Source organism: Anser brachyrhynchus (genome assembly GCF_964034855.1).
Source record: "Anser brachyrhynchus genome assembly, chromosome: 7".
NCBI lineage: Eukaryota > Metazoa > Chordata > Aves > Anseriformes > Anatidae > Anser > Anser brachyrhynchus.
The window spans coordinates 20,578,676-20,603,241 of NC_137701.1; the positions used below are offsets into that span (position 1 = coordinate 20,578,676).

General features: G+C 34.0%; 1 protein-coding gene across 4 annotated transcripts in view; it reads left to right on the forward strand.

Annotated features, from left to right (window-relative positions):
• The window catches only part of SLC25A12 (solute carrier family 25 member 12), a 51,332-nt gene that overhangs the window by 2,128 nt on the left and 24,638 nt on the right, over nt 1-24,566 (forward strand). For all 4 annotated transcript variants that reach the window (XM_080600958.1, XM_080600959.1, XM_080600961.1 and 1 more), the window contains 6 exons: nt 4,418-4,560; nt 9,221-9,336; nt 18,637-18,776; nt 21,050-21,196; nt 22,456-22,594; nt 23,949-24,042. In XM_080600958.1, coding sequence (XP_080457084.1) covers nt 4,418-4,560; nt 9,221-9,336; nt 18,637-18,776; nt 21,050-21,196; nt 22,456-22,594; nt 23,949-24,042 — 779 coding nt within the window. The remainder of the gene's footprint in view (nt 1-4,417; nt 4,561-9,220; nt 9,337-18,636; nt 18,777-21,049; nt 21,197-22,455; nt 22,595-23,948; nt 24,043-24,566) is intronic.

Here is a 24,566-nt window from a genome sequence, read left to right on the forward strand (position 1 = left end):
GAAGGATGTGGCCCTACAGACAGCTTAGAGATTAAGTTGTACGATACATCCTTTATTCACCTAAAAAACAAACAAACTACAGGCTTAAAAGAGTTTTTTGTTTTTCTCCATATAACTTTCAAAGAAACACGTACATTAAGTTGTAGAATGTTTCATGCCCTCAGAAATCAAAAATACAAAAGCTCTTTTGTATCCTCTTAGGTACATGAGATTTGTCATAAAAAAAAGACAACACAGACACTGCTTCAAATAGGAAGAGTTTATAGAAATGGGGGGGTTATTTGATTCTGATTGAAGGTGAAACTATGTTCTTTCTTTGATAGGTAGCAAGCAAACTTATTTGCAAACATTAAAAAAATCTAAAGAGAACCCAGTCTTTCTAAGACTAAGTTATATGTAGAGTCTTGTTATGAAATACTGTTAGTGTTGCACACATCACGGGTCAGATATGTTGTGCTCTTTGCTGAGGGTGCAGGCCTGTTCTGTGAGCTTCAGTTAAAGGGCGTGCATTCCTTCCTAAATTTGGCTTCCCTTGGAAATGGATGCAAGGGAAGATGTGAACTCTAGGCCTCCTTGTCAGCCACCTTATTCATAGAGAGTGTGCTTAAATTTCCTTCTATTCATACGTATCCTCTAATGGGATAACACTGACTCCTCTGCCAGTCTAAGTTGTATCTTAACCAATAAAACATTTGCCTTTCTTTTAGCAAGCTTTAGGAATTCTAAGTTTTTCAAAGTTATTTTAAACCATTAAAAATTAATGGTTTAATTAATTCACTTTAATACTCTATTTGCATAAAGTAGGCATTGTGCTATTATTTCCAGGTAATCCTGTAACTGTGGAATGCAGGCATTAAAACCTCGTGTGTGTACACCATCAAATAAGTTACCTCTCAGATGTTTGTTAACCACTGACTTCAGTGACAGCCTTAAAAGAACAAAACAGAAATTCACAGAAGGATTAAATACTTGTATAGGACAACAATTATCAGATTTCTTAGTGAGACTTCATTCTTTTTTCTTAGGCAAGACACAGTAAACCCTGGGGAAAGATAACTGAATTATTCCCCATCTGCTAAACGCAAATGAAACTTGTTTAGCAAGGTGGAGAAAGAAGCCCAAAAACTTTCAAATTTTCATATGTGAAACTTCCCCCTACCCCTCTTAAAAATGTCCTGGGTCTCCTGCTCATACCTGAGACTTTAAAATAAATAAATAAATAAATAAAAATGTTGAGAGTGTCCATAGGTTTCTTGTTTTAGAAATTCTTTCTTCTCTGCCCAGATAAAATCATTTGGATAGAAAGCCCCACTTTAAACTGAAAACCAAGCAATTTTTCAAACAGTGCATCACTTGTAAAAGCATGGTGCTACCTAACACGACATTGTACGAATAGAGTAGATTTTTTGTGTGCTCATGTTTTGTGATGAAGCTTAAAAAAAAGTCATATGCAAATTCATGAAGTGCCTTTCTGAGATAGGTTGTACATGTATTGTAAATTTTTAAATATATTGTAACATAATTCAAGACAGGGAAATACGTATTTGATTGTTTGTCATATTTTATCTGCAAATTAAAGTATAATTAACAATTGCCTGTCTTGTTGCAAAAGATACTTAATGTTGCATGGTGAAAAGATCACTTAAGGGCAGAAGCTGTAAATACATGCCAACAGGGAATAGCCTAGCTACTTTGTCAGACATTAATTTATTGGCTCGCAGCCAAGCTCATGACCTTCTCATATGGAGCTGAACGTATCTGTCCTTTAATTATTTTAGTCTCAAAATTTTTTTAACAAAACTTCCTCTACACAGGTTTTGTTGTAAAAACAATTCACTATTTGTAATAAACTCAGGTAAGTTGGTGTCTGAATTAAATAAAGATGTTTAGATTTTTGACTCTCTCATAGGCCATCCATTGTCAAGCAGTTGAACTCTGTTGTTCTTAAAGATGTGCTCGATACTCTCCATGTTTGATGGTCCTTCATATATAAAACTTCATTTAGATTATGTGCATTGCAACAGAACTGAGCTTCACAATGCATTTTTTAAGTCACATCTATAGATGGCTGAGAAGAGATCCTTTCTTAGTTGATTCAGCAAAGCCACAGTTTCATCATATCTTATGTCAGCAGCAGTGCTGAATTGAAGGATTCCCATCTGTTGCTTTGTGTTCCCGTTTTTGTGGAAATCATCCATTAATTATGGATAAGTTCAATAGTCTGGTGTACAATCAGTCTTGCAAACAGCTGTCATCACAACTATAGGGTGGTAGAGGGACAGGTGACGTGAGGAGCTGGTGTTGTGGAAGAGATGTGGGAGGCTAAGGGAGATGCTTACGGAGACGATGGTGCTGATGCAAGCTCTTTTATGTTGAAACTGGGTTTCAGAACAGCTGAAAAATACATTAGACGTGTAAATGTTCTCCTTTATCATAGTGGAGTGTTACATCTTAACAGGTTTGTTGTGTAGGTGGTGGCGTTAACATTCTAATTCCTATGGGTCCCTGGCTGTGTGAGGACCTGTTTTGTTCCTTTTTCACAAAAACCTATGAACTGAATCAAGATACTGCAGTGCATAGTGGAACAGCTGAAAAATTACATGTAAGGCTACTAATTGAAGTTTGGGTTTCCAAACATGGATGTTGCATAGATGATAGCTCTTCGAGATGTGGGGGGCATTGCCTTTCCTTTTTCTGCAGAGAACACTTACATTGATGACTTTGAATGACTAGAATCTAGAAAGGTGAATTGCATTTTCACAAATGAATTAAAAGTCACTACTTTAATTGCACATCAACATTCTCATGAAACAGCTGTGGAATTTTGCAATTTCCATATCTCAGAAGGAAGACAGTTCTATGTATATGTGAAGATTTGCATCCAAATCTTTATATCTACAAGTGGAGAGAGTGAACAGAAGAGATAGGTTTAAAGCTATTTAGTAAGTTTCTTACAGGTTTTCTGAGCAAAAATGCAGAGAAAAACTCAATCATCAAAGTGGACTGGATCACAGTAGGTTAGTGAACTAGAAATCTTTTGTGAGCTTTTTTCCTCTGTTACAGGATGCAAACATAATGTAATCTTGCAATCTGAAAATTTAGGTTTTATTTCTAAGATTACTGTCATATCATAAATGAGAAAAAATTTCTGCAGCAGTGCTGCCATCTTGAAACAAGACCTGAGGGGTAGGAACTTTCATAATACAATTCCCCTTTATTAATTTTCCTACATGATGATGACTTCAAATATTATATGCTACTTAATGTTTAGTGATGGCAACGGATAGCAAGGAAGTAATTCATAGATAGCAAGATAGCGTAGATAGCAAGAAAGTAAGTTAATATGTGCTTCTGTATCAAGGCACATAAAAAGAGGGGTGATAGTATTGGTTATTGACAGGAATGACCGATTAGCATCTAGTTCTGGTAACTCAGAAGTAGGCTTGATTTGTAAAATGAACTTGTGAGGCTTTCTACTCCTGCATCCTCACATTCTTAGTCCTAGATTGGTATTATCCAGCCTAACTGGACAGTTAAAGGTACAGAATTTATGTTAGGCTAAAAAATTTACTTTAAATTAAAAGTTTATAACAGCCAGTGATTAATGATCTGACACAGAAAAGTAATAGAATACTTGTACAGTCATATGGCAGTTGTCTTGGTGTACAAATAAGAAAGATGTAATTTTATTCTTTATTTTATTCTTAATTAGTCTTAGGTAATTTTATACTTAATTAGTTTTGTTAATATTTATTACTTATATAATTGTAAAATTTGCACGTGCTTTTTTATTTGAAAATTTGTTAATAAGATCTCAAAACCAAAACATTTCAGTTGACCTTTTTGAGGGTATATGTGAGTGAGAGAGTAAGTGTGTGTGTGAATTTTTACTTAAAAGACAAATGTGAAAGCTATTAGTTTCAGGAAAAACGAATCTGAAAAGTTACTTCTCACAAAAAGAAAAAAGTAATATGCATTTTTCAAACTGTAATTATAAGAGTGATTAGGAACAATTAATTAGAAGGTATCTCCCACTAGAAATTCAAAGGAAGAACTTGTGCTGTGTTTTTGCAGTGTAGCTGCAAATGAAAAGCTATAGCAGGTTGTAATTTCTGTAAATTTATGCAATTACCTGACAGTTTCTGAAAGTGCTTAACTGTCTTTTTATTAGAAGATATTGGTTATTTTGTGTACACATCTATTCCGCAGGGATAGATGTTGTTCTGGTTGTTGGTGGTATGCAACTGGTATGGTAACACTGTTAGTTGAACCATACATTTTAATTTCAGAGCAGTTGCATACAGTTGTGCACCATTTTGAGTGATATTCAGTAAAGATAGTTTGGTGATCACTAATAATTAACATCTAAATGGATTCACTTTTGTTCTTGTGGTTTTGTTTTTTGTTTTTATTCTAGTATGCCAGCGTTGAGAAAGATGGAGAGCATTACATGACCCCAGAAGATTTTGTGCAGAAATACCTAGGACTTTATACAGATCCACGTTATAATCCTAAAACAGTACAGCTGTTGGCTGGAGTGGCAGATCAAACTAAAGATGGGTGAGAATTTTGCTTTCCATTAGAAGCCTGTAATTAATTGGTAAACGAATGAGTTTCTTTGGTAATTTCATCTTCTGAAATGCATTATTGATTTTATTACACTTCAAGCTTAATTGGACAATAAGTTTTTTCTCAAGTACAGTAGACTATACATTTGTGGAACTAAAGGGAAAATATGGCGTTTAACAGTGCAGAGTTCAAAGCATTTTTAAAAGGAAGTTTTGTTTTGAAGGCATTTTGACAATTAGTACAAATGCAGAGGAAGATAGTTAAACTGCAAATAAGCTTAATACAGTATGATTGCCAGATAAAGTTATTTTCTGTGTACTCACATCTGTGACATGACATTTATGAAATGTCCATTCCACTGAGGTAGTATCCTCTAACTCACTCTTCAGAAGAGCCTTCTTTCTTGTTGTATGCAGGCCTCTAGCTTTGGCCTTGAATTCAGGTAGGAAACACAGACGTGTTAAAGTGAAGAGGTTAAGATAGACCACAGTAGAGGTCCAGCATGCAGAGAGGAGTGGGTGTGTTGTAGAGAAGAGATAGAAAGTTGCTGTTAAAATGGGATATTTAAACAGATAGATGTAACTTACTTTAAGTTGGAAGTCCCTTAACTTCCTTGGTTTTGTGAGTCAGAATCTGACCGTTGACATCACTTCAATATTTTTGTTCTCCTATATCCTGTTCTAGACTATTTTATTAGTTTGCACAGTATTCTGAGCAACTTGCAGTGTCTGTGCTTTACAAATAAAATTGTGTATGCTGCCTACATTTTATACTAAATGACAAATACAGGATCTCCCATTTGACATAATATTACATGATGCGTTTTAAAAAATAAATCTGCAGCGTTTTGATAATACATTTGGTGTATACATATGTTTTGATAAATCCAAATAACCTGTCTCACTGCTTGCGATACATACTGTACTTTCTTGTGTTGTTACAGATTGATATAAGTCTAACTGATGACTACTAAACCAACATGTTGAGTGCCTTGTTTCTCTGAAAGCTGTTGGTTATCTTTTAGGGTGTTCGTTTCTTCAGAATTTTTTTTTATAAAAGGACCTTTTTTACAGTAAGAAGTCAATAATTTGTTTTATTGCTACAACAGAACACGACAATGAGGCATCGCTTTTTTGTTGTTTACTCTGTGAATATAAGTATTTTTGTTTTGTTTTTTAATCTGAGTAATGTTGGAAGTGAGGTAATCAGATATGGGTAAGTGTGCTTTATCTAATTTTGTATGGAAACATTGAAATAAAGAGAATTATTATCATATAGTCTGCAATACAAAATGTTTATCTGTCTGAATACCCATTTTCTGAAATGTATTCTCCGTAATGTTTTAATCTATATTTACCTCTAATCAGTAATTCATTTGAAGAGTGTTATACCTGTATCATCGTCATTGGTTTCCTTCTGCGTTTGTAATATTCCTTTTATAGTGAGCTGTAATATACCAAAATCCAGACTCTTACATCATCTCTACAGAGAGTTTAATATGTAGCATGAATAATTATTGTAATCTTCTACTGATTTCCATTAATTACATCTTTCTAAGGACTTAAATTTGCTTTATAAAGTCCATGGAAGTATCACCAGTCCTATTCCGTACAGGCCTTTGTAAATTAAATGACAGCCCAAGGTCACAGAGCAAGTCACTGAGAAGCTTTGGTTCTGTTATGAAATTTAATTCCTGTATCTGTTGTCATAATCCGTTAGTCTTGCTTGCCCTTCAAATAAGTACTCAAAATGTTCTTTGTAACTTTTCTTTGTTAATATCTGTTGACTTCATTTAGGCTTAACTTTGTTGCTTTAAGAAAAAAAACACAAAAAGCACATTTTGGAACTGGCTGTCTTTATGCAAATAGATTTAGATTTTTTTTTTTTAACTTCTGCATGTAATTTAATAGTCACTTAACTGTTCCAACTGTTGCCTTCTCCCATTACTACAGTACGAGACTAGTTTGCTTTAGTAGAATTCCCTATGGTAGTTCGTATAACAAGAGACTTCATTTTCGAAGCATTTCTTCCTCACTGTTACAAATGCAAGTTCTGAGAAATTAATACGAAGAGGTCTAAATTGGCATTTGGCCTTAAATGACTGCTTTCTCTGGTGTCTATTTAATACTGTGGGATTTCATTGATGCTGCAGTTAAGCATTCCTATGCCATCAGACTGCTGGCACTGCTTTTAAAATTAGGATTTAGGGTACATGTCCTTTCTCATACATAAATGTGTGCCAAAACCAGCTTCTTGGTTACATAAGTCTAATCTGACATTAGCTGGTATTCAAGTTGTAAAATCAAAGATTTTCTTCTCCCTCCAAACTTGCAAAATTTCACAGTAGTCATTCTAGATTCTTCATTTTAATTGCTTATTTCTGACTACTCTGCTTATCAGTATATTGTTCTTAGAATTTGCAAGTGTGTTCTTAAGTGAATTCCTGAAGAAAGAGCTGGTGGTTCACATAATGGACGGTCACAATAGCGATATACATTATATCTAAAAGCTATGTTGTGTGTGTAAAGAGCAAAAACTTGTATAAGAAACAAAGATAGAGTAGAACTTAACCATGTGGCTTACTTTGTGTACTTACTTTGAAGAGTAACAGTACAGAAGAAATAGTAGTTTGTTTTTTTTTTAATGTTACCAATAGAATGAGAGGTAAGTGATTTGATGTTGTTATGGACTCTACAATACAGCAGGTTCACTGAACGATACTTGAATAGTGATTGGATGGGAAACTCCATTGTTTCATTTAATCCACCTCCTGTTACCTCCACCCTGATAATGGAGGGTCACAGGATCCTTGCTCTTAGGCATTGCAAGTTGAACGTATGGAAAGGAAATTGAATGTGTCTATCTCCTTTTGCTGTAGGCACTATTAAAGGGAGACCTCTGAAGAATGGCTTCTTTCAGGTTCAGGCTTCTACGAATGCATTCTACAGAGATCATCACTTGATTCTGTCTGTTATAAAGCTTCCTCGTTAGGAATTAATGCCAGATTTACACCTTTATGTGAGATATGTTTGGAAATTATAGTATTTACAATTTTTTTAAGGGATATTCTGTTTCTTTGATACTAAATCCTTATCTATCAAAATAGTAATTTGGATGAAGTTGACTTCGCATCTGGAGAACCGTTTTCTCATCTTTGATTTGATGTCTAAAGTGTGACAAATTAGTATCATAATTCTGTATTTGTTATATCTTAATTCCTTTCAAAATCACTACGTTTTCTGTATTTTTCTGTGCGATACATTTATGCAAGAATGTTAAAATATGTGATCTTGTTTAAAGTATCTTGATTCTGCATATACTTTGTCAGAGAAAGACTAGATAAACTAATGAATAGTGTGGTTTGATTTTTTTTCAAAGAGGAACAGAATTTATATGTATATCCTCATCAATAAGTGGCATATATGTGAAGTAATCACTATGAGCTAATGATCTTCTATGAAGAGTACATTTACTACTCGTACTATAAAATGTTCTAAAGCGTACATTTATAAATTCAGATGAATTATGTACACTTGGAACTGGATGGAATATTCTAAGTTGTCAATCTAAGTCCCCTGTTTTTACAAGGCTGAAATCAAGCAGTAGTTTTAAGAAACCATATTTGCTGTTAAAACCTAGGGATTTTGTTTGCAGTATTCTGGAAAGGCCACAGTATATGCCCACTCTGAATATCTTTACAGATAACACAATGCAATTTTGTTCTTGTGCCAGTTATCCTTCATCTTCTGGCTTGAGGCTCATCTTTTTGTAGCTTTTCTTATATAGAGCATTTCTACATATAGAAGATTATAGAGCCCTTCTAGATGTTTTTTTTTTCCTGCTTGTCAGAATAAGCTGAGTTCCTCTAGAGAAGTTTATGGTTGTCATAATAAGCTACTTGTGCATCCATTCAAGTCTGAGTTTATATGTGTTGAACACAAGGACTTTGATTTGTATGCAGCGTTCCAGAGATGTCGTGAGAGCCCTATCTGGTGATACTGCTGCTTCCTCATCTCGCACAGAAAAGCTCCCCTGATGCATCCTGAGTTGCGTTTTTCTGTATGGTGAATGTCTTACATGCACAACTCGTAGTCTTGTGATCAATTGTTACACTTGAATCCTTAGCTTTCTTGGTCATGTCCAACTGTCCAAATGTTCTTATAGTTTCTTTCTTTCTTGTCTTTTCTTTCTTGTACATGACTTTGCAGTTCATATTATATTTGAAGTGTAATATTTTTTTTCTATATGCATACTAAAGTATAACTTTTTTGGACTTTTTAAAATGAATGTTATGCACTGTTTTAAGAATATGTTTATTGTATAGTGTTATATTTACATTAAATTTCCTTTTCTTTCTCAGTAGAAATACTGAGAAATATTAAAATTAGTAATATAATGACAGGCCTGTAAATTTCATGCTGATAGAATGTCTGTTTTTAAGTTCTGTCTGCCTAAATATATAATTACAAGTTAATAAATAGTAGATACTCACTGAGAATTAGTTATATTTTGTTGTTGATGGATAGGAAGAATTCAGTCCTTTTCTATAATAATTGAATTGTAACACTTCATAGAGCATCAAGCACAAAACACCATTGACATTTTGAACAATCTGTCGACATTTTTATAACTTCTATATTTTCCTTTGTAGGTTGATTTCCTATCAAGAATTTTTGGCATTTGAATCTGTTTTGTGTACTCCAGATGCAATATTCATTGTTGCTTTTCAGTTATTTGACAAGACTGGCAATGGAGAAGTAACATTTGGTAAGAATATCTAAGGAAAAACAGTTTAAGAAAGCAATAATAATAGTATAAATGATAATGATAGCTCATCACAACTAGAAATGCATATTGTGTAGTACTATACTGACTTTCTAAAAGAGTTTGCATGAGTAATTTTTTTTTCTTCCAAGTGATACAATTTTAAGAATTTTGCTCTGTCTTTTTGAATCAAGATTTTTCATGTTCTTTAAAGTAGTTAATACAATGCTATTTTGTTCAGCATCATCCTAAGTAAAATTTTCCTGTCACAGACTTTGAGCTCCTTCGTTGTTGAGGGATTTTTAAAACTTGATTTGGATCTCCTGATATCTTTGGAGAACTGTCATTTCATATAGTAAGAGTTCAAAATAGAAATGAAGGAGGTCTGATCTTTTGAGTTCCTAGTCTAGCGCTCCTATTCTTGAGGAACAAGTCTTACTTCAGTATGATGAGTGTAACTTCTAGCTAGATCATGTATTTTCAAAAAAAAATTAGGAAGAAACTATGGCCTTTTAAGTTTTTTTTTTTCTTCTAACACATATATTAGCAATTGGGCAAATTTCTTTAGGCTAACCATATTGCTTTCTGATATTGCAAAATAACTGTTATTAACATTGCAGTTTAGGGAGGACTAGATTATATTTTAAAAAAATTGTACTTTTATTAAAATTAGAGAAATCATTGCTAAGAATTTTAATAAAATGGAATGAGAAATAAATGTTATTTCTATACAAAAGAATAAACTTAATAAAGAAAATACAAACTATGCTTGGATTTGTAACCACTTACTGCTTGTACTACTTTGTTTTTTATGAAAACTGTTGCAGCTTTGGAAAAAAAATTGAAACAATGCATGGGTCTTTGTATGAAACAAACTGCTTGAATTATGACATGTATTAAGTTACATGATTAACTGAATGGTCAAATACTCAACAATTTAGACACAACATCCTGAAAAGAAAATCTCTTAGAACTTAAGCAAAGGTGAAGTCAGTAAATGTAGTCATTAGAATGTAGACAAACTATCGCAATCAGTGTGACCTTGTTAATCATGGTATGTTTAATAATTTCACAAACGGGGGTATGCATTTTGTAGCCCGTATAAACACACTTGAAATAGCAGGTTCTGTAAAACAACAAAAAGCAATTTAGGTTATACACAGATTCCTCAATCAGACTGAGAATCATTATTTTTGTGAGCACAGCATTATCTTAGAGGCCGAAAGCACAACACAAACAAGAGAAACAGCAAAAATATTTTTCAATATCTTTCCCATTATTTTTTTCAAAAAGCTGATAAAACTTAGGTAGCAAACTCTTCAGGGAATTTAAAACTTACTATTGGTCTCATGTTTTTTGAAAAATAAATTTTACTGCAATTACGACTATATGTAATTGTAAGCTGTAACCTATCAATGGTACCTATTTTTGTGGTACAGATTCCAATGTTACTGCTGCTTTTTTTTTTTTTTCATTTTTTATGTAGTTTGTAAAATGGGCTACTTACTTTTACTTGGGCTTTATGCAAATAAATGCATGTGGGGAAAAATGTGAATGATGATATATAATATTTTCAGAATTTGGTAACTCTGCAATCAGTTTTCAAGTCAGTCTTGTTGCCTGTAAAGGCTATCTTGTAAATGAGACCTATATTCTTTCATTTTCATACCACATAAACAGAAAGACACAGAGTTTAGTTTCATGTACAGACAGGAGAATATATAAAACTAGGATTTTCCCAGGTCTTTAGAGGAAGATGGTCATGGTGAAACATGACACTTTCTCTGCTGATTTTCTTCAAAGAACCCTTCCAAATAGCTATTGAGAAGAAAGGAAAGACAAGGTCTCTTCAGTGAGTAGAGAGAATTTTCTTCAACTGAAGTAGAAAGAGTAAATGGTGCTATATTGTGAAACATAACGTACAATATATACATTTCTGTAAACTAAAAGCTCTACATACTAACAGCTGAAAGTTGTAGTAAATTATTAGAAATATACTGTAATGAAATAAGCTTAACCAATTAGTGTGAGAATTGCTATTAAACAAGGCAGCTCTCTTTTATTAGCGGGTAATTTATCCAGTCAGCAGATAAACCATATGGACATGCTGATTATGGAAGCAAACATGTCAAGATTTTCTAGCTCAGATGCAACCCTGTGAATGTGATTGTATGGATTCCAAAGCTACCTCAAGCCACTAAGTCTTGCTAGAAATGAGAGTAATTTATTGAGGTTTTTCTGCACTGTGTTTTTGGAGCAAGGGATGGAGGTGCTGGGGAGTGGAACACAGGATCAAATTGTGTCTGTTAGGCCAGTAACTTGAAACAACACTGGTCTTGCTGGATGTGAGATAATGTTGGTGTGTATTCAAGCTGGGCTTAAACCGTAAAAGTAGAGGAAAGCTGTGCTGGCTCTGAATTTGATATTAAGAAGTACATCTGCACCCAAGCTAGCCATATTCTCAGATCATTGGGGTATGACTGTATGGCGTTTTCAAAAATTATCCTGATTTAGTCAGTTTTTTCACTTATCTGAAGAGAATTAAGTATGTTTGCTGATTCTTTAGACCTGTATCCATGCTTGAAAGCAAGTTTTTCCAGGCATTTTCACATCATCTGCTTTTTATGATTTATTTACTGACAGACTCAGACCATACACGAGCACTTCAGCTTCTTGCAGTTCTCTTTACCTTCCATATGACACTTGACTCTGCAAAAGTTTAGCTTCCAACTTTTCAGTGGAGAAACTATCACTTAAATTGCATTACATTGCTTTCTTTTGAATTGACAAATAGAAAAGGGCAAGCAATTTTTGATTCTTTATAAACTATTTGGTAGAAGTACCTGTTGGCTATGCTGCACTAATCAGTGTCTTTGTCTATGCAATATGCGTTAATTCAAACTGTTGAAACAGGAAGCCTTCTGTATGCTGACTTTGTCGCTTTAATGTCATCTACTTTCTTATTGCTTTGGGATATTTTTCCAGGAGTTTCGGACATCCTGAAGTCCCATATGAATGACTGCTATAGATATGCAGATAGTATGCTGCAATATGTGTATAGCAGGTCTGTTGCAAGAAAATTGAATTGGACCTACTTTGTATGAGCAAATTGGTTGCACAACATGTTCATATTCTTTACATGTGTCAGCTGCACTGGACTACTTGTCAGCTTGCTGAATAAAAAGCAATAATATGACTACTTTAATAACCCATTGATGCAAGCAGTGGTGTAATTTAATTTACCTTTTTCATCATGAAGAAATAGAAAAAATAAATCTTTCATACTTAAATGTTTGTATGTCTTCATAAAAGATTCCTAGGTTACTATTTCCTGGGAAATGTGTTGCTGATGATCCCTTACAATATTGATTTAACCATAAAATATTTAAAAGATAACAGCCAAGGCAGATAAAGAAAGGCTGTTCTTTTTTTTCATGCATTGTCTTTCTTGTTCTGGGTTGCTATCTGTAGCCAGAAAAGATAAGAACCATTCTGCTCTTTTGATCATGGGATATAACTGACCAAGCTACTTAACATGAGTGAATATTTAAAGACAGACCATGAAGTTAATGCTGTTGCACAAAGGAAATTTCTTTTTATTGCTATTCTGCAAAAGACTATTGACCCGAATTCAGGTTAAAGCAAACATATAATAAATCTGCTCAAGCTACTTGGTGTGCTTCTATGCTAAAACAGATAGTCCTTACTGTGGTTAAAAGGTGAAGTCTGTGACCATCACTGAAACTTCTCTCAAAAAATAGGTTGTCTAACTGGAGGTAAAAACATTCTTTATAATTCTTCCCTTGGACAAAACATACAATGGTCTGGACTGTATCAATTTTAATTGGAATGTACAATTTAAAGGCTTTTCCAGTTGTTCTTCCTTGTAGAGTCACCACAAAGAAAGCTATTCTCTGGTAAACTGGAGCATTTCAGAGATTGTTTTTGGTGAAATACCTGTGCTAATGTGGATAGAAATACAGATCTAAAACAATGGGATTTTGAAACAATTTTACTGCCCTTGTGTTTGTGATTCTTCTGTATTCAGAGTTTTTGAATTATTTTTGAGATTATTGGAAAATATTTATGAAACTAAACATAAGGCTTTAAAAACATCCTGCAGCTCAACATCTCACTAAAAATACTATGCAGAGTATAGTGGCCTCTTCTTTCAAGACATTCTGGGTTATAAAGGGATAGAATACCTATTAATGCAACTATGTTAAACATTACAGTGATGTTGGTGAATTGAAATAATAAATATCAATATAATGAAATAGTTCCAGAAATGGAGTGTACCATGATCTTGTCCTGTCTATTCTCTTAAACAAAATAATTATTTTTTTACACATTTTAATGTGGGAAAAAAGGTTCAGATTTCCCTTAAACATGGTAGACTTTGAGAATACTTGAAGAAGGTGAGTGAGAAGAATAAGAGAAAGGAGTTGAATATACATAGTTATAATTCTTTGCTTTTGAGTATTATTTTTCAGGAAATGCAGATTATTGATAGTATTCACTCCTCCACCATTTCTAAAAGAATAATAGGATTGAAAATGCCAGGATTTGGAGATTCTGAGTTCTGAGATCAGAGTTCTGATTTATGAAATATTATTTATAACCTTTAAAAGAAAACAGAAAAATCTCATCATCACACAACTGTGGATCAGAGGATGTGAGAAAAACACGTTCATACCAAGCGTGCAGTAAACTAAAGCTACTATTTTTCTTGGCTTTCTGTTTGCCATATGTTAGTTGCTTGTTTTCAAGGTGTCTTTTGCTTAATGCATGCAGATAATATACAAAATGACTATGACTTTCTTTTGTTGTCATGTTGTTTGGTTGTTGTTACTTCTTTTCTGTTGTATAATTCTGGTTTAAGCCACAGTTTTAAACATCTGTGAGCAGTGTAGGATGGGAGCCCATCCTTATATATTATAATAGTAAATAAGAACATAAGGAGATCTCAAACATTCTCTATAGTATTAAGTTCAAGATCATAGTTCAGCAGGAGGAAACAGGAAAGGAGAACTCCACGTTAAAGTTATATGTATTGACAGTTCATTATTATGCCTGTCGCTAATCTTGATCTTAATCAGAATCACTGATTAAATCTTTTAAAATAAGAGAAGTACAAGGCAATTATTTCTAGTTTAGCTTTCTCACTTTTCCTGCTTCTTGTCTTTTTGCTTTCACCTCAAAGTCATTATTATATTTATGCTCGGATCACTGTTAACGTACTTCTGTTGCAGACGTTAAAAATGTCTTCTTGCTTTTACTTGTGATTTTTTATTTTGTGCTGAAAGTGAAAATATATGAAATTTTCTTTTAGAAGAAATAGGAAAAAATAGCAGCATAGAAAACATTAAATGCCTTATTTATGTTGAGGCTGAAATATGTACAAACGAGGCCATAGATGACTGAGTAGACACATTAAAACACTCTTAAACAACAAACCTCTGGTATACTTATGGTAGTATTTAAAACTTGCATTTACTTTTTTTTGTCTCTAAGAAGCATGATTGATACTGCATCACTTGTGAGAGGCAATGGCAAACTCAGTCTGATTGCACTGAAAATTTGTGAGGTTTCCACTCTGCATTTTGGGGAGCTTTTAGTAAAAATAAATGATAGCTACCACCTCAAAGCTCACTTATGTCCTGAGCTCATCTCCACCATGAGGGGGGCAAAAAATGTTTGTTCAAAGATACAAACTCTAGCAGTATCCTCTGTGGATTTAGATGTGTAATGCTCTGCTCAGTTGTGTTGGTGTTCTGTTACATCTCATCCTCATCAACAAAATATTTTGGTGTTTATAACTTAAAGTTTCTTCCCCTTTCTCTGAAATTCAGTATTTTCTAAAAAAACTTGTTTTTCTTGTATCATTTTTCTGAGCCTGCTAGGTAATGGTGTTGATGGAGGTTGAGCCAGTCGTGTGTATGCTGCCTGCAGATAGCTGCTCCAGGCATCTATAATTTGTTTAAAATGATTGGGTGGGGAAATTTTGAAGCAATTTTGAGAGAATGCATGTCGCCTTGGAGGTAATGTACTAGTGCACTAGAGTAGTAGGTTTATTGTTCCTGGGGCTGATGGTAAGTTGAGTGTGTCATCAGGATGCTGACTTGTATGCCTATCTGAGAAGAATATGCTTTGCTGTAAGCTCAGGAAGAAAGCTATCAGCTCAGTAGGAAGAATTCCACTGCAGAAAGGTGAGCAAAGAGTAAGAGAAGACATTAGTAAATGAGCAACATGTATTGACAGGGACAATGAATGCATTCTGTAAAATGTCATACTAAAATGAAAGGGTTTAAAAATAATTTGCTGTTTGCCCCCTGCAGAATAGCTCTGTTGGAAATTCCTGTAGTTTATCTTAATTCAGAAGCATTACTGGGTTTTGACTGAGAGAGATTAAAAAAAAAAAAAAAAAACAACAAAAAACCTTTACTGTACCACTTAAGTTTTCTTTGTTATCATCGCTTTGCTTATGCTGTGAAAAAAATAAATTGAAAATCAGACATTTGGTCATAATTCAAAGTGGTCAAAGTGCAGATCATGATCACATTGTGCATTTCTGAAATGTGATTGTTTATTTGCATCTTTTCTCATCGTGGAGTTGTTAGTAGTAGTGGTGGTGATTTCCTTTGAAATAAGAGAAAAGCCAACAACATTGGATTAAAGAAGCTATTCTTGATATATTGGAGAAAGCATTGCTAATCTTGGGTAGAGAAGTAGTAAATTTAAGTGCTTACTGGAGATGTTTGAGAATCCAAGACCACTTTGGAAAAGTGTAGAGTCTTAACTATGTCAGTTGTTTACAACTATTTTATTTACAACTCATACACAGTTTTGCTCCTGCACCCCAAATGTTTCATAAAGCCAACATGGAATTAAGCTTTAAATACAATAGCATGTCTTAAAACACAGACTGTAACAAATGCAATATATGTTGGTGATTGTCAGATATTGCTGATTGAAGAAAAATGGATAAGGAGTCTGAATTTTCAGAGAAGCAACAGTCTGATTTGGATACTATTTTTTAAAGTTAGCTAGCCACTATCGGGATTCTTCAAGTACCGATACACTCAACTATTGAATGTAAATTTATTATTTCATTTACCAGTATTATTTTTATGTGCTGAAAAATCTCAACCTATGATGTTTTGATGACTAGTTAAAAGTTTCTTTAGGAAGGAAAATCAATATGGTGGGAAAATAATCCTCAGTGTTTTAAGTCATACACAATTAAATGCTTGAGTGAGAGTAAGGAAAATTCCAGTGGCTTCAGTCTCATTAAAAATTATTGGAAGATTTGTCTATATGAACATGTATGAATAATTTTGTATAAGAAAAAAGTGAAACTTTTTTAACCTTCCTCTGATATTGTGAAATAATTGTTGGAAACAATTGAAATACAGTTTAAATTTTCTGGCTGCTTCGGTGAGTTCTTTCCTAAGTTTGTATTAGAAGAATTCAGTATTTTAAAAGCAGTCAGTGTTACAGATGTTTGATCACTTTGTAGTACGTGCAGACTCGAGGTAGTTTGTTCAGAATCCACAGTGAATCAGTAGTAGGTGGGGAATTTAAATTTACCTCTCCTGGCTGCTTGATCTCTAGCAGTGGTGAATAAACCTATTACAGACAAAACTTTCAAAGGAAGTGTGGCAAAATAAAACAGTTCAGTGCCATGTATTTGATGTTCCATCTCATTTTCCTAGCTCTCACTTTGTGTATTAGTGAGTAGATATGAATGGAGAGTTGCAAGTAGTCAAGGTTTTTAAGGTTCCTGCTTACCTGAACACCTCATTTAGCCTACCTTGCCTTGGAAACTATGATTTAAATAGCAGTTCTTTGTTGTCTGTGTTCGACCTGTAAGTAAGGGCTAAAATACAGTTAAGTCACTCACTAGTCATAGTCTGTTCTTTAAATATGCAATCTCAAACTATCTGTGGAGCGGATGATCTAGTCAAAGATCCTACTGTGTGTTCCCGTTCTGAAACATACTTGTTCTGAATATCTCCCTTCCTTTCCTCACTGAAAATATAAAACCATATAGTGATTTGCCCACTACTAGAATAGCTACAGAATTGAAAGGATGAATGGAGTAGTCTTTTAGCATAGAGATTCACTCGAAATAAACACATTCATTTGAAATAAATACTTCTTAATGGCAAATGATATCAAAGTTCTTCTGATCACATTCTGTCTTTTAAAAGAACTGTTTAATAGTTCCACGGTATGCCTTTAATGCAGCTGATGTTAGTGCCACTCCAGTGTTGAGCAAATAATCTAAACATATTACAAAAGAGGTGTGTTTTCAGCTAAAATAATGTGTATTTTGTTTTAAATTTGAGCAATATGCCATATTTTATTTTGGTTGTTAGCAGGTTCAAGATTAGCCGATGAATGCTAAAATCAATTCAGGTACTTTTGAGGTAGATTTCAAAAAGGGTTCACAATGCATTCATAGATGTCCAGTTATACTGTTTATTTGGTCAGATAATCTGCACAAAAAACAGGCTTGTATTACAGAGTGGTAATGCTATATATGAATAAAGCAAGCCTTTTTTCTCAGACGAGGCTTTTGATTGAATTCAGATATGGTAGGCACTGGTATTGCAGTTGTATAGTATGCATATGGAGAATTCCATATTCTGAAATTACAGGATTTTTTTTTGTTCATTTAAAAAGAGGACATCTCTGTCTTCACTTATCTTAAAACATTTTAATAACTGAGACTACCAATTATGTTTTATAGGATTCGATTTTTGTGCTAAGGCCTTATCAAAAGCTTTTAATAAGGTGCTTTCTGCTGAGTTAATGATATGTTTTAGATGGCATTTCTTATACCTATCTTCAATAGACATATTCAGACAGCGTGATTGTAATAATCAAGTTTCAATCAAACCATACTTACTATGACAAATATTGCATGAGACTGTAATGCAGGTATTCGTGCTCTTGATAAAGGGCTTAATTTGACTCCTGGCAGAGATGGAGAACCACTATTGATTTTTGTATCAGAATGCAAAATAGCTCTTATTTGTCATGTACAAGGGAAATTGCTTCTTAATTAAAACTAAATAAAACACTCCAAGGTTTTATGGAGTAATACAGAAAGTATCACATTGCGTAGCAAATGTGTTCTTTCAAAAGTCTGTAAAGGCTCAGTTAGCAATTATTCTTAACAAACTAAAGCATTTCTTAAACAGTTACTTAAAACTTAATTTGTTTGTATCCTTCCTGAAATGTTTGTAGATTTACTATACCCCAAAGCTTACTTCTTGTTTTTTTCCTCCCACAAAGCAAATGTCAAAGAAATATTTGAACAAAGTACTATACATCTTCAAATTCCCTTCAACTGGGACTGTGAATTCATTCGACTGCATTTTGGACATAACAGGAAGAAGCATCTTAACTATTCAGAGTTCACTCAGTTTTTGCAGGTCAGTTATTAACCTTCTTTTAAAGCACAGTTGAAATTCAGTTTCATCTCTAATAATACATTTATACCATTATAAATTTTGAGCTTATTCTGGTAATGATCGTCATTATCTGATACTAATCCTAACAGTTATGATGAACTATTATTTCTCTATACCAGTTCTGTAAGCAGTATTTACTCATTGTACTTTAACTTGAATATCATTCTATAAATACATAGGATTAAATATACTTTTTAGGAAATTGACCATTTCATTGGTTGTTAAACTGGATTGAGCAGTCTACTTTTTCTGTTATAGGAATATAATAGCAAAACTAACTTCAACCAGAGAAAGATTACATTCTTGTTATAATTGTTTTGTTAACCGTGCAATCTTCCACGTAAAGTTAATAGATTGTTTAACATTTCTTTTAGTTCTGTAAACATCATCCTAATACTTACCCTTTTTTTCCCTCTCACTATCCTGCATGCTGCTACACATATATTGGGAGTTTAGTCTTAAATGCAGCCAACTTGGCAGGAGGCAAATCTGATTTTCCGAGATGTTGCTGAAGCACCATCTACGAATAAGCCTTTAAAAGATCTCACTCTTAGAACTGGACTTTGTTCTAAGCTGAAAAGTTACAGGAAAAACATATTATGAATTGATCATTATACTAGAAGGAGGTAAAGGAAGACATCAATTATAGAGGAAGGTGGAAGAGTAAAGTAGGAGAAATGTGTGAACTTCTTTCTCTTGAATTATAATGTACAACTGTAGGTAATCGCACTGAATCCTGTAAGTTAAGATGCAGTGATCGCCTGATGATGTTACTTCTAGTTTTCTGTCTAGTAGACCTGAGGAAAAATAGATGATGTACTTCCAGAGCTGACCTTTTACAAAATATCTTCAACATACTCTCTTAAAAGTAGGGAGTGATAGGTGTGCTCTGGTTTACACTGCAATTATTGTCCAGAATTAAAGTAGGTCTAGAGTGGATTCTAGAGAATTGTGACTAGATAGAATCTGAAATCTATATTGTAAATTGAGATGCTGGAATTAGGCACAGTCTTTTAAGGGCGCAGTGTAAGTTGGTGTTACTTTCAAGGAATAAACTGTGTCCTGCCTTTGATGCTACGTATTTTAAGTGATCCCAGACACAAACTGGGGACACAAGTGCACAAACAACAACAAAACCAAAACTGAACAGATTTCTACTAAGAAGCATCTTTTTGTTGTTGAACCCAGATCAAAATGATAAATATTTGATTTTATGTTTGTTGTTCCAAAATGCTGTCTTGTAAGATACAATAACCTATTGCTCTCATCATATAATAAAAAAGACCCTTAGTACATACGCGTAGTGTGGACTGCACAATTTAAAAGATGTACATGAGTTTGATATTCCTGTCCCTCCCTTTAGATTCCTCTTCATAGTCTTGTCTTATGGGGTGCAGAAAGCCTGCTGTGATCTGATCTAGAAAACCTTAATCTTGAGGTTACAAGACTTGAGAAATTACTGTAGAGGTGATATAAGCTCAGTAGTTTGCCCTCTTACTGGCTGTCACAACATGGTTATTATTTTAGCTGCTTCTAGAGGTCTGAATGACAGCTGAATGTGCTTTATTGTTTGCTTGAATAGACGGAAATAAGTTTTTCTGGACATAGAATTTACAACCATCATTATTATATTAAGGTTAGGTTACTGCATTGTGCTTTATATGAAGATTTTTTTACAGATTGTATAGGAGTGTTAAATTGCCTGAAATGAGTGACCATTTCTGACATTATGGGAGGTGTCTGTTGGGCAATCTGGAACTATATTACATAATCTTCACTGTCCTCCTTTTCACTTTCAAATACTTCTCAGTTATTTAATTTGTAATACCCCAATCATATTTAATCTTGGACATGAAAGAGATCAGTTCCCTTTGAGTCTTTAAGATCAATATCAGAAGTTTCTCTACCAGGTAAGTATTTAATAAAGGAATATGTAGCAGCCAGGACATGGGTATGTGAAAGTTACTTCTCAAATCATTTAGCGTAAGCGCCTATTTCCTTACAGTTGAATAGGGCCTTTTCTATGACAGAGGAATGAATCTGTGCATGGAATAAATCATTGTGCAGACTTCTTATTTTATTTGGGCTGGCCTGTAAGTTTAAACTGCAGTCTTTCTGTGGTCTACATGCACAAATATATTCAGGCATGCTGTAAGAATACAAAATGAGCAACAGTTGTGTGAACAGTGAGTTACAGAATTTGCTAATATGCTATTTCTGAATACTAATTCTAGGAGCTGCAGTCAGAACATGCAAGACAAGCCTTTGCAATGAAGGACAAAAATAAAAGTGGTATGATTACTGGGCTGGACTTCAGTGAAATCATGGTTACCCTTCGCTCACATATGCTAACTCCATTTGTGGAAGAAAATTTAGTTTCAGTAAGTCTGATGAAAAGTGCCTTGAGTTCAGGGTTTAATAGCTGAAATGTCTTAAAACGTTATTGGTTCTCTCCCACTTTGTCTTTTCCTACCTGTTTATAACTTCCTCAGTGCTAGAGATTATTCCCTTCATAATAGAGCGGGCAGAGTAAAACATGGAAGTACTCCTTGGATGCAGTAGCAGAAAAGTTTGGCACTCTGGTTCACATGCTTAAAGTGCTATTGGAAGCAGTTAGAGTTAGTCTACTGTGCTTTCCCCTAAAGGAGGGCAAACTATACTTTGCACAGAAAGAACATGAATTTGGGGCAAAAGCCTGACTGATAAGACATACCATCTCCCATAGGATTTATATTATGTACTAACCGTAGACTTTGAAATAAATGGTTGTTGCTATACCTGATACGAGAAATCAGTCACTGTCTTTGTCTAAAGCAGTGGTTACATGCATATCTCTATTAGAAAAATACTCAGTTACCCATTTAGAGTGTGTATCAGATACATTGAATAATAGTACAAGGAAGATGTGGACCTTAATAGAACAAGTTCAGAGGAGGGCCACAAAAATGATCAGAGGACTTCTATGTAAAGATGCTGAGAGAGTTTCTCAGCCTGGAGAAGTCTCTGGGGAGACTTCTTTGTGACATTTCAATATATAAGGAGGGCTTATAAGGAAGACAAAGAAAAACTTTTTACCAGGGCGTGTATTGACAGGACAAGGAGTAATGTTTTTAAACTGAAATAGGGTGGATTTAGATTACATATAAGGAAGAGATTTTTGTTACCATGAGGGTGGTCAGACAGTGGAACAGGTTGCCCAGGGAAGCTGTGGATGCTACATCACTGAAATTGTTCAAAGACAGGTTGGACAGGTCTTTGAGCAACCTGATCTAGTAGAAGATACCCCTGATCATGCCAGGGGAGTTGACCTTTAAAGACCATCTAGCCCCTTTCTAACCCAAACCATTCTATGATTCTGTGTGAGTATTACCTGATCATTGCATAATATTCAGTTTGTAAAAGAAAGAAAAAAAAGTATCCTGTCTAATAATTCTCCCCTCATGTTTCTATTAAAAATAGCTTAAAATTACTTTTGTCCATAGGTTCATGCCTGGTGCTCCCCGCCAATACTTGGAATTACAGGAATAGAAAGATAACTTTAATTCTTTCCTTATTTGCCCAAATGGATGTTTCTGTAATTTGTAATAAGATGTTGTTAAAAGCCTTAAAGTACTTAACCACATTCATTTAATTTTTAAAGGTAGCTGGTGGAACTGTTTCACATCAGGTCAGCTTCTCCTACTTCAATGCATTTAATGCCCTTTTGAATAACATGGATCTTGTTAGGAAGATATACAGCAATATAGCAGGTATAAGAAAAGATGTTGAAGTCACAAAAGGTAAGGTATATTTCCTTCACTTTATAAATTTTTTAGTTGTGTCCAATCTGTAATCTGGTAGTGCGTATAGGGTAAGGCAAGCCAGGGCCTGCATAGACTTAGCACAAAGTTAGCACTACTGTATAGGTGTTTAAAATGTGATTTTCATCCTCCCAGGTTAGGAAGGATTTTCAACCAGATCATTGAGGGAGAAGAACAGGGACTCTGGCAGAAACCTTGCTGACCTTATTAGTTTGAATGGATATCTGCAAGACAATGTATTATTGAGGATTTTCCCACCCCTTGAAAGATATGCATGGTTTCTTAGAGATGAGGTACTTCGGAAATAAGATAGAATTGATTAAGTTCAAAAACCCATTATCAGTAATTTCCATATTGTTTAGCGCTAGGTACTTTATCTATGATTAAATCTTTTTTAGAAAAATAGTTATAATACATAACTTCATAGTGTTTACGAACCTGAGTGATTTTACATAAAGTTTATGCCTATATTTAGGACATAATTAATACCTGTATGTACAAAAAGTGGCCATGTGTCAGTCTTGATGCAGGCATGAGTGGATTGATTTTGTAGTAATTTTACGACAGATTATATCACTAATTTTATTACCTGTATGGATGGGACCAACCAAGTCTGTGTGTGATAAAAAGCATGCCATGTTCCTTCTTTGCTTGGCTTAAGTTCATACAGTCTGCATACCTTTCATCCCTAAAGAAAAGCATAAAATGCCTGTCCTCATACTCCAAATTGTGCTAACAAATTACCTAGCTTTTTATTTATTTATTTATTTATGATTCACATGCATAAATATATCTTGTCTGGATTTGTGTTGTGAAAATTGCTACTGTGTTTTCACTGCTAAAACTTGTTTATTGTAGCTTGGCAATTATGACATGAACGTGTCATGTAATTTGGCTAGATAAACATCTAAGTTCGGTGTCATTGAGAGCTAGCAGTTAAAAGAAACGTGGATGTGATGGCGATAAATGAGTCAGCTGCCCTTAAAGCTGTGAATATCACTATCTGTTCTGTTTTACAGAACTTCAGAAAAAGGAATCACAAATTGTGTGTGTGGTGTTATTAACCTTGCTAGCGTGAGGATTTTGGTTGACTTTGATGATGAATTCTTACCATGAATCAGAGTTGTGCAGTCAGATTTGCTCTATGTCTCAAAAGTTCTGTTTCAAGATAGATATCCTCCTAAAAATATGTTCATCCATTATGGATTTTGCTTCTTGGTGATAGGTCTCTTTTTTTTTTTATGATAGTAAAGTTATTTGTGAAAGTTGTATATGAAGAGGAAATGTGACAAATAACACAGTTGCTTTATTTCTCTTTCCCTTTTAAATCCAGAGGAATTTACCCACTCTGCAATTCGATTTGGACAAGTTACACCACTGGAAATAGATATTCTCTACCAACTTACAGATTTATACAGTGTTACTGGGTAACTTATAATAATTAATTTTATCATTTAACAATCGTATTGCTGTTTTCTATGCAAAAATATACTCATTTTCATCCCAATTTTTAAAAAAATTGTTTTGTTGCATTTCTTTACAATAATTTATTCAATGTAAAATGAGTTTGGTGTATGCATGGGTTTTCTAAGTGAATTGTGTACATCAAGCATAGTTACTAATTTTCGTATTATAGGTATACATATAAAATAGCAAAACACATTACTGTAATCCCAAAAAGCTATAATACACTGGTATTTTTAACTTTATTGATGTTTCAGGAAGGCATTTGCATGTGGACTCTTGGATAGGAATACCTACCCAATTGTATTGTTTAAATGTGAATTGCAAAATTGTTTAATTTGTGAATTATACCCTTTATTACCCTTTATTATCCTTTATTACTAGTAATCAAGGACTCACTTGTGAATAATCTGAGGTCCCTTTATCTCCACTTAACAGCTACAAGAAGAGAATGCCCTTCTAACTCCAAGAATTCTTTATGGCAGTG